The following is a 13,474-nucleotide window of genomic DNA, read 5'->3' as shown; positions in this document are numbered from 1 at the left end:
GTCGAGACTGCAGTTCGGTTCTTTGCCACACCTCCTACTGCTGAAGTCACTACCGACCACTTCGAGTTCTTAATTTGTCAACTCGCCTCTTCCATGAGTGGATCAAGTCATGAGCCCGGACACGATGTCTGTAAGTATAGCGTTTTTCTAGTTTATGTTTTCAGCTTTGAACCTTCATGGTTGTTTGCGTTTTTGTTGCTTAGTTTATAGCCTACCCAGCGTTGCTTTGATAGAAAAAAAAAAAAAAGAAAGAAACAACGGGACGTGATGTGTAACTTCAACTTATGAATTATGTCTGTATCACTGTGCGTCCATCTAGACATATTTTAGAGTAGCCTACTCTATTACTAGTCTTCTGCTTTCCCAGGTGGCGGGGGAAGATCTTTTCAGTAGCTTAGCTTAATTATTTTCTTGATGTGTGCGATTATGATCTACAGGAGCTTACTTGGTCGTGTATCCATGTTATAGATAGGCTACAGTTGATTATTCTCCAAAGCTACAGTATAGCCCTAATATTACGATTTATCAGTTGTATGTCCCTCATGATCGGGTTACCTGAAGAGTGCAACTGATAAGAAGTTAGCGACATTTAAGCCAATCTGAGATGTATCTGTCTGTACTCAGGTTGTCTGAAGGCAAGACGCAAGTTTTTAATGGCATGTGACAAAGTTTCAAACCGTGTAAGAGTGCAAGGTAAGCGATGTATGACTACTGCTATGGTCAACTTCCCTCTTCACACAGCCTATGCAAATTGTGAACATGACTGGTTCGTTATGCTTAGGCTACCGTCAAAGTATAAAGCGTTGATTTGAACTTGTCATTTTTACATTGTCAGCCTTAGGCTACATGCAAAACACAATTTAACATACCACTGATAGGAATTTCGGCCTAATCGTAGTCTTTTAAAACACTTTGTCCAGCATACTCTTGGAACATGGGAGGATAGATTTAAGATGTATGTTGTCTTATAACATAAGTTTAGAACGTGGTATAGATTGTAGTTGTTTGTTGTCTTAAGTGCTTTATTGACCTGACACATTGATTCTTGTTCCCTGTCCCCCAGAATGCTAAGAAGATGGTCTGTCCTAAAGAAGTTGAAAAAGAAATGCCTCATCTTTTCTTTCTCCATACTGGTTGTGTGCGTACTGAAGCTCGTCCACATCAAGGTAGTGGAAAAGAACACCTTTTACATTGAGCCTTATGGAATTACTTCCGTCCCCATAAACAGCCAGGCTGACAAGCCTGACATTGACTGCTCAGCCGTATATCAGCTTGATCCAGTGGAAATTGGCAAGTCTTTAGAGATACGGCGGAAAGTTATAGTGGACTTGGAGGATGAGACTATTGTCAAGTTGACAGCAGACTGTCCGAGGTACATAGAGGCAAGGGGCTACAATGACATAACTGCTTCGGAGGAGGAGAGGCAGTTTCCACTCGCCTACTCCTTAGTTGTACATAAGAACATTCCCATGGTAGAGAGGATCCTGCGTGCTATCTATGCCCCCCATAACGTCTACTGTATCCATTATGACCAGAAGTCTTCCAAGTCCTTCATCGCTGCAGTGAGGAGTCTCGTGAAGTGCTTTCCAAATGTATTCGTCGCTAGTCAATTGGAGTCTGTGCAGTATGCCCATGTGACGAGGCTAAAGGCAGACCTCAACTGTCTGTCAGACCTGCTCCATTCCTCGACCCAGTGGAGGTATGTCATCAATCTTTGTGGGCAAGATTTCCCGTTAAAGTCTAATTACGAGCTTGTGTCCGAATTGAAGAAGCTTAACGGCGCGAACATGCTGGAGACGAGCCGGCCCAGCGACCTGAAAAAGAAGCGTTTCCAGTTCCAGCACGAGCTGAAGGACGTGCCTTATGAGTACCAGAAGATCCCGGTGAGAACCACGCGCGCCAAAGACTCTCCTCCCCACGGCATCGAGATGTTCATCGGCAGCGCGTACTTCGTGCTGTCCCGGGACTTTGCGAGTTACGCCACGGGCAGCCAGCTGGCACTGGACTTCCTGGCGTGGTCGGTGGACACGTACTCCCCGGACGAGCACTTCTGGGCCTCTCTGGTGAGGGTGCCCGAGGCGCCCGGCGCCATCGCCCGGTCGCAGCCCGACGTGACGGACCTGATGAGCAAGACGCGGCTGGTCAAGTGGAGCTACCTGGAGGGGAACCTGTACCCGGCGTGCACCGGCACTCACCTGCGGAGCGTCTGCATCTTCGGGGCGGCCGAGCTGCGCTGGCTCCTCAACGACGGACACTGGTTCGCCAACAAGTTTGACCCCAAAGTGGACCCCATCCTCATCAAATGTCTGGAGGAGAAGCTTGAGGAAAAGAGACAACACTGGGCTAAGTTAGCATCTTAACAGAACTCTGCTGAGGAAAATGTTATATGGGAATCGAGGGGGTATGTGCTTATTTAATCTCGTCTTTGAAACCAATGTACTATTAATTACACCACTTACTACAGTGTAATTCACTACCAGCCATATTTAATACTGGAAGCTCCTCTCCGCTATCTCAGAAATGGCTGCCACTGTCTGGACAGATGACTCAAAATGGTCGGTTATGCCAGAAGATAATCCTTGTGCCTTGCAGTTTAGTTTTCAGAGTTTTTCATAGTAAAAATAATAAGTACACACGGCAATAACTCTTAAGCATAGAGAATTCTTCTACCTCTTTGAGCTTGGCTTGGTGAAGATTGTGCCTTCAAATGGCTCTGAAAAGAAATGAAAGAGAAAGCGTTTCAGGCGCAGATTCTTTGAGAAAACCATTATGATTGTATTTCAGCATCTCAGAAGATGGTAATGAATACCAGGGCCTAATCTTTGATACACTTGAACATAAATTTGATGAATTTCTGGCGACAATCATTTTATTCTGCAGCGATTGTACAGCAGTTTTATTTACTGTTGTGAGACGGTGTATTTATTTATTTTGGGTATTTATGTCTTAATAAAGCATTTTCGACTTTGCAACTCAACCTAATGAAATGCATTCATGATTAGGTAACACTCAATGAGAGAGCTTGGGAGGTACTGTACGATTATCTCTACATCTGATGTAAATCTATGTGTAAGGTGAGAAGCACTCCTCTAATGGCAGCTAATGGTATTATCCAGAGACCAGTTAGATATATGACCACCTGCTTGAGAGTAGTCGCAGACAATTAAGCCCACTTTCATTAAGCTTACTCTCTGTCTACAGTACAACAGCATGCCTCTGTAGGGAACCTGAACGCATCTAAAAAGGAAGTGGCAGTGGCATCTATTTGATTAGCTTGGGAAAATATATATACATCATTATTTTTTACTCCACCAGGGGCCCTAATCAGTCTCAGAGGGCTGAAGTGCACCAAATCAGTGCATCTCTGCGTCATGGTGTGCCACATCTGAGGCCACTGTGGGATGCGCATTGCTGGATTTCATGACTCGGCATGCAGATAGATAGCCATGGCTTCCTCCTGACAGGTGGTTTCCGGTACTGCACTGCCGATATTAAACATTAATCAGCATGTTGTGTCTCTGAAAGCAAGCGAGTCGGGCCAAAGGGGCTAAGAAACGGCATGTGACGGCTTGATACACACCTCATCTGAGGGGATTGAGTATTGGTTCATTTCAGGTACCAGCCATTTATAGTTGTGCACAGTGCGGTTATTGCTTTGTTAGATTCCCTCTGTTAGCCATTGAAGTCACATGTCAGTGTATCATCTTCTTTCTCATTTGGGGAGCAGGTCTCTATGCCGCCTGTGTAAATTGCTGTTTAGACAGATTACAGGACAATGCTGGTGATTGTTCACATAGATATCTGTTTCCTGTGGTCACCGAGTGCTGTCAGTACAGAAAAAAAAAAAAACGATCTTGCTGTTAGCTGCAGCAACTCGAGATAGGTACTATTTGTTTTGTTTGTTTGGTGGAACAGATGTCTACGTGAAGAGTTGCCGGAATTCTCCTTTCATGTGCATTCACCATTAGCCTGGATGCCAGACCGAAGTTTAGCCCCGCCTACATCATATTCTGACAAGAATTGAGTATGATCATGCCTGATCATCTTTTTTTTATTTTTTATCTTGGGACCATTACGTATATAGACATTCAGCATTTAGGTGGCGACCACCCACTGCAGAGCATCTCTTTTGACCTTTGGTGCCCCATTTGAGCGCTGACAGTAAAAGCTAGCGTGGCCTATTATGTGGATGCCACACATTTCACAGAGGGGCCACGCAACCAGAGTCTTGCCCTGCTTATAATCACCGTATTAACATACGGCGTGCACAACATCTCATCTAACATCACCTGTCCACAAAACTACTACTGTAGATGTGGAAGAGGGTGTTGTTTGTTTGGTCAGCATGAGTCAGATTAAAGCAGTGCCTTACTGTGAGGATCCTTGTTTAGATATGAAACCTTGATGTGATAGGAATAAATACATTTCCAATGAACAAGGTGACATCCTGGTATTGTGTGGAGTGGACAATGGATGGAAATGAAGAAGGGAAATATGTTGACAGATAAGACTAAAACAAAAGAAAGAAAATTACACACATCAAACAAGACAACACAATGCAATGTTATTTCATTGTTTACAACTGACCTTTCCACATCCCTATATGCTGCAGAGTTGATTGCAGTGACCATGACCATGCAGGCCTGTCGGCTGAATTATTTTTGTTTGCTGGTCTGCACCGCAGACTTCCTCATTATGGGGTGTTGTGCGGGCCAACTTGCAAAGCTCATTTCGCCTCGGCGCTCTGTCAACCGCACAGCAGAGAAAAGAGGTATGTGAATTGCACTGCCTTCTTGTGTTGCGTGTTACCTATAAAAAGTATTTATTAGATTTCTCTGACTCTCAGTATGTACCAATCAAATTGGCACATGTTCCCAGCGAGACCTGCAGAGAGCAGTAAGCTCGCTATTTGGCACAAAGGTCCCATCTCTCTTTGCACCGAAATGAATAAGCACACTGTGTGTATGAATTAAGTCATTCAGGCTCTCTGTTTTTCCAGTCATAGTTTTGATGCCTTGGTGTGCTGAATTTCTGCTCTCCCCATTACTAGTGTTTGTGTGTGTGTGTGTGGTGATGAAAACTTTGTAATGTTTGACAGTTTGGCCTGTGGAATCAACTTTTAAAACTAATACAGGGGTACAATTCACCTCTTCCTGACACATAATTGCTCAGATATCTGTCTAAAATGTCTCAAGTTGGGAGATTACAGACTTGGTTAACACAAATGGGTGTTAATGTCTGAAATCTCAAAAACACAGACCATGTGGGCAAAGCCAGTGCCACATCATGGGCTTTGGAAATGAGGGACTGGAATACTTTCTCTGTCTTTCACGTCATGGCATGACGTCATCTGCCCAGGGGAGTTTATTCTCTGAGCGAAGACTAGCGTGCTATACGGCAGCCTGTTGGCTTGCTCTTACCAGCTAGCGCACACGTGTGTGTGTGTGTGTGTGTGTGTGTGTGTCCACGGCAGGCAGAGGTCTCTGAGGGGGCTCGTGAAGGGAGCCTGTTGTATCTCATGCTGGAGTATGTTGGTTTTTAGAGACCCACAACTTGTGCCGGATGTGGTTCCATCAATGTCACCTCTGAATCACAAGTAACAGTGTGTGTGTCAGTTGAGAGTTTCATTTTTGCTGCACACACAGACAGCATTGTGAAAAATGAAAGTCTCTACATTGAGGCAAATGTTTAAAAGCACATGCAAACCCACGCAGTAGGAGTCAGGTAAGTGTGTGAAGGGGTGAAAATAACATGTCAGTTAAAATATACTACAGTGGGTGGTTCCAGAAAGCAATAATTTTCCAGGGGCTAAAAGTTTGACTTTAAGTACATGAATGATGCCCTATATTTTATGGATAGCCCTCATTTAACCTAATAAATGTAAAGCAAAACACCAAGAATTGCAGTTTCAATCACATTTACATGTTTAAGCCTTGACAAATTACCTTTTTTGTAATTTTAATTTTGCATAAGCATTCCAGTGCAATGAAAGTGATTTCTGTCACACAACTTCGAGAGCTCTCTACCGGGAAACATTTGCCTCAGAGCAGTCACAGGTCCCAGCGATAATTGTCATCCGGAGCCTACAGTTGTCACTACAGCCCGTCCTCGTTGTGTGTGTGTGTGTGTGTGTGTGTGAGTGTGTGTGCGTGCGTGCTCAGCAACAGAGGCCTCCGATCTCATGGTGATAGAACCGTGCCAAGGCAGCCTGAGAACACTGCTGAGAGACAAACTACATCACTCAGTGTCAACGCAGTGCCCAAACCTGCCAGGGCACACGGACCTTGCCCCAACAAAGGGCCTTTCTTCCTCTCCCCTCGCGGCCCCGGCAGCCTCTGTCTCCATCATCTGCCCAGGGATATCTGCCAAAGGTCGGGGCCCAGACAAGAGGCCAGGGACGGGGATGGAGAGAGGGGGGGGGGGGGGGGGGGGTGCTGGGGGGTGACACAACGAACAGAGGCCTCGGACGAAAAGCCTCCAGAAAATAATTGCTAATTGTTTGGACTTGCACATTTGGAGTGAGTGTTTTCCTGGTACTAGATGTTGTGATCCAAAACAACAACACAGCTCCAAGGCGACATCGATGTTAAACAAGTGAGATTATAAACAATAACACCTTGAATGTATTCAGATGCACGCTTGTCCTCAAAGCGCATGAAATATTTTTTGTTTTTCCATTCACATTCTTGGTTTTGCCCTTTGTTCCCATCGAGGCAATCTCGCAAGCAGTCATGTGTCTTTTCATTATTTTATTTATTTATTTATTTATTTTTTGTTTAATCCAATTACAATAAGCAGTAAAATGAATGTCCTGATTTTACATGTGATTTCTATGTGGAGGTGTTGTTTGTGTCATGGATGTGAAAATACCTTGGTCTATATAATGAGTCATTTGTGTGTAAGAAATGTTCAGTCACAGTCACAGAACAAAAAAGTCCCCCTGAACTCCAGATTAGTCATGCCTTTCAGTTTCGATCCTTCCAGTTTTATATATCCTGTAGTCATCATTTCTTGTCGCACCATCATGTCCTGTCAACTTTTAAAAAGATGTACAACATCCTCAGTCACAAAACACTGTATGCAAATACAAAAGGATGATAAAAACCCACTCGGTCCTCGTATTGTTTGCTCAGCTGATGAAAGGAATTGCCTGAAACAATCTGTGTACTCTAAAGGAAATAAACACAGTGGTCTAAGCTATTCAGTGTTGTGTTCACACACAAAAACAAAACACAACAAACAGCAAACGCATCTGGACGAAAGAAGTTGGTAGGTTGTCTCTTGAGCTCTACAACTTATTGACTTTGCTGTTGAAGTAACTGGCCTCTTGTTAGGAGATGCTGTTGATCATGGATCATAAACATGTATTATTGGTCACTCGAGAGATGGTAAGACGACTTACTGGTGGCTTACTATATTTAGTCAACAAGCTACCACTGCTTTCTGAACCAAATACAGCACACTTGTCAACTTCACCTAACTCACAACTATCTGTCGTTTGTCGACCATGACCATGAGTCGGGTCATAAACCTTTCCATACAACTCAGTGTCATTGCATAGGTTAAATGTATTGTAGTCACCATAGAGATAAAGTGGTCACTTCTGCTTTGCTAATCAAGGTTCAAGGTTACTGTATTTGGTCTCCCAAGGGAGAAATGTGTTTCGGATAAAGGGTAAGCTGCCACAGCAACAATACAAAAGACACCACAGGACATATCACACACATGTTACACATAGAGTAAACCAAACATAAATCATGAATGGGCACACATTCACAGCCATCTGTCATGACATAAATTACACTCGCACCCTCTTAAAAGCACAACGAATACCCCTTAGATAACACTATCTCGCACTCAGTCCCATTAAGCACAGTCACAAGTAGATACTGACTCTCTCTGCACTCTCCAGTCACACATTGCGCAATCAAACAAACAGTAAATCAATCGCATCAATCATACACCACAGCTTCAGCACATTTACACTCAGTCCAGCTCCTCATACACTGCTCCCCTACTGATCCCCAACTAAACGTGCTTTATATTATGATCAGGGCTGGCTCTAGGCAGGGGCTAAGCCCACCCAAGCATTAGTGTCTTACCCACCTTAACAAAGTCAAGAATTTGGGTATTTGTGCAGTGAGCAGCCTCAAACCCAGCTTGGGTGTAGATGAGTTAGTGTTGAGTGTAGCTATAGCTGGTACATACTGTAGCTGTGCAATAGGCCCATGCCTATGTGTGTTAGATAAAGCCTCCTCCTAATGTCTTAAAATAAAACTCTGGCCAGTTTTCACATAGATCTCTGTCTCTCGAAGACACAACTGTTGGTACAAGAAAAAAAAAAGAAAAGAAAACAGTCAGTGCTACTGGTACCTTTATTACCCAGCCTACTGTATGTTATCAGTTCAATAAGGAAATCCAGTTGACAGATTATAGGCCAGTCAATCTAGCTCAAAAAAGGGCCAAACCTGTAACTAATTGCAATAGTAATGGTTCATACTTTTTATTGATCCTTAAACCCTCCTGCATCACATATTAAAAATCTACCCATTTATATTTAGTGGAACATGTTTTTATTCAAGGTCAAAGGTAGCAATTTCCAATGCATTTTGCCATTGGGATTTACTACAGGTGAAATGGGTAAAATTTTAAACTATAGATATCAAATTGAAAATGTCACAGTTGTTTACTCACATTAAGGCAAATATTTTTTGTATTGCAAGTTTTCTGAAATGTGATGTTTAGATATGCAAATGAGACCAGTTTTACCTAAATATGCAATAATTTGCATATATTTCTAGAAAACTAAATCTGAACAATAGGTACAGTCAGCTTCAAAATAATTGCTGCATTTTGCTTCTATATTGGATACCAAAAGCCTATGCAAAGGGAATATTAGATATTACTTCATTTCACCTCAGAAATGAGGAAATCAAGTCAAGTCAAAATCAATGCGTTTCAATGGAAGTACATTATAGAACAAATGATTGTCAATGATATGGTATGATGAAAGTATCTCAATGCATGCCAAGTCACATAAAGAAGATATTGACCTTTAGACATAAACATATCAAGTGAGTTGGCATGCACTGAGATACTTCCATCATACCATATCATTGACAATCATTTGTTCTATAATGTACTTCCATTGAAACGCATTGATTTTGACTTGACTTGATTTCCTCATTTCTGAGGTGATATGAAGTAATATCTAATATTCCCTTTGCATAGGCTTTTGGTATCCAATATAGAAGCAAATTGCAGCAATTATTTTGAAGCTGACTGTACCTATTGTTCAGATTTAGTTTTCTAGAAATATATGCAAATTATTGCATATTTAGGTAAAACTGGTCTCATTTGCATATCTAAACATCACATTTCAGAAAACTTGCAATACAAAAAAATATTTGCCTTAATGTGAGTAAACAACTGTGAAAGTTTCAATTTGATATCTATAGTTTAAAATTTTACCCATTTCACCAGTAGTAAATCCCAATGGAAAAATGCATTGGAAATTGCTACCTTTGACCTTGAAAAAAAGTATGTTCCACTAAATATAAATGGGTAGATTTTTTATATGTTAATTAGATATACCTAGGGATCACAAAAAACTTTGAATGATTACTATTGCAATTAGTTATGGGTCAAACGCTAGATTGACTGGCCTATTAGGTCACCTGGCCATGATTGAGTGTATAAGGTAATAATAGGGAAAGCTAAAACAATACGAGACTGTGAATCACCCTATAGTAGGGTATTGTTAGGCCACCATAGCTCATTGTTAGGCAGTGGATAAGAGCATAATTCACTATGATTCCAAAACTAACATTCAGTGTGCAGTTCTTCCATGCGCTTGCTTACTCACAATTTTTCTGTCCGTTTATTTCCGGAACTAACACCTGTGTTAGGGTTTGACAAAATGCAAAACTTGCCACTTGCCACTCAAAGTGGCCGAGAAATTACTGCTCGTCACGGGCATTCCGTGTTTTTGTTTTTGTTTTTGTTTTTTTTTCTCAATGTTTTTTATTACTTTTTTACATGTATTAGGCCTACATACAGTTGAATATTCTATCAACGGGCATCCGTGTTAATATCCATTCTGTATCAGTTTCTCCGCTATACCTTTTGGTCAATAGCAATATCCAATGAGAGTTTTAAGTGAGAGTTGGCTTACTGCTGTCGCCCCAAATGACATCCTAGAGCTCTGGATAAGTGGACAGGGCCCTTCGCCAGCTCAGGTGTTAATTTGGACAGCAGGCGGGTGTCAGAGTTGACAGAGGTGTAATAGCTGTTATTCTCGAGCCTGTCATCTCTGTCTGGAATGTGGGCCCCTCGTATTAGAACTCACATCTCTTTAATGAGAGAGAAAGAACCAAAAGCAAGTTGACCTGCAGGGAAATTATAAATAGTTCTCCATTCGAATATGAAAATGATGAGCTGAGGTATCTAATCTGATCGCGAGGACACAATGTGGTCAGTAGAGTTGGGTTTTGTCACGATACAGTGACAAGTGCCTTCACCCAGAGCATTGTGTTCCACCACACAAGGGGCGTATACAGAACATTTATCACACCGGCACATTTGCCTAAGATTTGCATATGTCGTGTTGGTCCTCCCTAGTCCATTGTATCTGATCTTTGATCAAAAAGGAGAACATCAGGCCGCACTTTAGATACAACATTTTTTATTGCATTTATATTGAATCATGTTTGGCATAGTGCCTTCTTCATGCTGTAGGGCTGTAGGCTATTTTACACGTTATATTTTTAATCAAAATACATGCACTCCCAATGGCATGAATGAGGACCTGTTTTTGACTTGTTTCTCGTAAAGAATGGACACAGTTACTGCTGATTTACTTGCATATGCTTGCATATGACGTGGTCCTGTTTGCAACGTGATGAAACCAATAAAGTGATGGCCTGTTTTAATTGAATTATCGTACTGAATGACACTGTATATTCACTGGTTGATCATGGGAGTGTATGTATGGGTGTGTGCCTGTGGGTATATGTATCATTGTTGAGTTTGAGTTTATTCACAACTTCAGACATTACGATAATACAGTAGGGGAACAGCATCAGACGGGTAGAATGGGCCCCCCAAGGAAGCTATAGGAAAGCTTCACTTGAAGAAGGCCCTACTTCAAAACATGTGCAATATTGTTGTGTATCAATATTTTGTGCCACTTCCAGCGTGCTTTTGGGTGGCTTCAGTTATGACTCATCCTGCCCAGTTCTGACACTTTGTGCAGCTACACCCTCCTTATCAGAATAGGATGCGAAACTACACTAGTTCAGGAGAGTTGTGGCAAACGGCCAATATAGCTTTTAGAGGGCAGTTTTTGATTATTTCTCTGTCTTAAAATGATCCTTACATCAGTATGACACAACAGACTTTACACAAAGGCATACATGATGAAATAAGTTACCAAATATGTAAAAAAAAAATTAGAACACCTAAATCCTAAAAACCTAAATCTGACAGACAAGTTGTGCATATCAGATAAGACACGTTGATGCTATCAGCCAACGAGCACTGAGCAACTTCTTTGCACGTAGCCTATCTTAATTCAAGTGTTGCATTCTTCAAATTCATTTCCAGAATACTTGTGTCTCACAATAGAGCCCTTTCAGGATCTGTGAGCAGTGGAGTTACCAGGCCCATGCCAATATTGAGCTTCAAAGGCACGAGCCCATTATATCACCAAGGAGCCAGAGGGGTAACACAACACTAGACCCACCTCATGGCTGCACACTGCAGCAATTGTTGATGGCACGTATCACGTTTCGCAAATTTTATTATGGGTCTGTCTATATCCTGTGCCCCTCTGGTATGCAGGAGGGAGTAAATAAAGACCGTTGTTGAGGGGAGGGGGGGGGGGGGTGGCTCATTAATTAATTAACCATCAGGGCAGGATTTCAGTTAATAATTGATATTTAGTCTTGTGTGTCATTCATTCCGACCCCCTACTCACGCTTCCCACCCGCCGTCACTCAGAGCCTCACCAGAGGTGTAATATTTAATGGAAGCCAGCGTCGAACAGTTTAGACTCTCACTCACACCCGACGGAGTAGGTTATAGTCTCCCCCCCTCAGGCAGAAAAGAAAAGTCCTCCTGAAGTGTTTTTGTATGATGGGGAGGGCAGTCCTACAGGGTATATAGCGTGTCCAAATTGCAGTATTCCCGCGTGGCGACGAGAGTTTGGCCAGGGCTTAAGAAAACAAGCATCCAGACCATATCATCATGGTGTGGCCCAAAGCGTTCCATTCACTGGAAGAGCGGGGAGGAATGGACATGTTTGGCAGGTCAGGCATGTTTGATTTACATCGGGAAAACTGGTGAGAGACAAAAACAAGAACACAAAATGCTCTGATGTCTACTCAGTCCTCCTGATCCATGTCCACACATCGCTGGTATGTGCATATGTCCAGAACTTGTACGAGAGTCATTATTACATACAGTAACAGCCCAACAGATTCTGAAAAAAAGGCAAGATATAATGCAACTTCAGTTGTCACAACTGGCTTCAACCACACGTGGCTTACATATCAATGGTTTTGTCACAAAGCATGTTTTGTTCCAAAAAACCTACCAACTGATTCCTGTAAATACAACCAACTAATCTAATATATGTCACTGAGTAGTTAACATCTAAAGCAGATGCAGGCTGCTAAAGCAACAAGAAATTCAGTCAGGTGACTCAGCCACCAAATTACATCTGACCTCCAGATGAAGCATGTGTGTGTGGTGTGTGGTGTGTGTGTGTGTGTGTGTGTGTTTGTGCGCACGTTCACTGAATTACGACAGATTTGTTTATTCAATTTAAAAAAGAGCTTTCAAGAACATGAGCAGTGCTGGCCACTGATCACAAACATCTGACCCACTAGACTGCTGCTTGAAAGACACACTCTGTGTTTTTCACGCTCTGTGGATCGAGGCTGAGGTGAGTGGGTGGACAGAGAGGCATGGGGCCCGAGAGAGAAACAGACGTGTGGAGAGGATGCTGTAAAAGAGAGGGTCCCATCTTGTTATTTCAGCACTTCCTTCCGGTAAGCACGGTCACCCAGCACCCATAGATATGAAATTGACACTTTTGAGGATATCTCTCCAGTGTGAAAAGCAATATAACAGACTTTCACGGACAGATACCAGTGAACTATAAGGCATGGTTTGGAGGGCACAGAGGCAGAGTTGAGTATCTTAGAAGGGGGGGAAGGTTCGTAAAGCTCTTTGACTCATTGTCTTAAAATGCATAAACATGGTTTTGATGGGGACATTGCACCATCTAGTGGTGATGAAGACTATTACAGCCCTAACATTTGGGATATAAAACATGCCAGTCAAATTTATGTGGGGAAACATTTTGAGGGAAAATGGTTGCTATTCAAGACACACAATTGCCATAAAGAAATTTGAGTGTCTGGAGCATCAGAATTTGTGTGTTCGATTACAAGCTCGAAGAAACTTTTTT

The 13,474-nt window shown here is 42.3% G+C and overlaps 1 protein-coding gene across 2 annotated transcripts; it reads left to right on the top strand.

Annotated features, from left to right (window-relative positions):
* Positions 1–62: 62 nt before the first annotated feature.
* Positions 63–2,971, top strand: gcnt4a (glucosaminyl (N-acetyl) transferase 4a). Of its 2 annotated transcripts, XM_062517008.1 has the most exons (3): positions 81–130; positions 625–693; positions 1,064–2,971. In XM_062517008.1, exon 3 carries the CDS (start codon positions 1,065–1,067, stop codon positions 2,358–2,360), a length of 1,296 nt encoding a protein of 431 aa, XP_062372992.1. In that variant the 5' UTR covers positions 81–130; positions 625–693; position 1,064; the 3' UTR covers positions 2,361–2,971. The 2 variants fall into 2 exon arrangements, with proteins under 2 accessions (XP_062372993.1, XP_062372992.1); XM_062517009.1 differs by lacking the exon at positions 625–693 and having other exon boundaries at positions 63–130.
* Positions 2,972–13,474: the final 10,503 nt, after the last annotated feature.

This window comes from Sardina pilchardus, chromosome 16 (genome assembly GCF_963854185.1).
Source record: "Sardina pilchardus chromosome 16, fSarPil1.1, whole genome shotgun sequence".
In the NCBI taxonomy this organism is placed as follows: domain Eukaryota; kingdom Metazoa; phylum Chordata; class Actinopteri; order Clupeiformes; family Clupeidae; genus Sardina; species Sardina pilchardus.
This window is presented reverse-complemented; position numbering and strand designations above follow the sequence as displayed.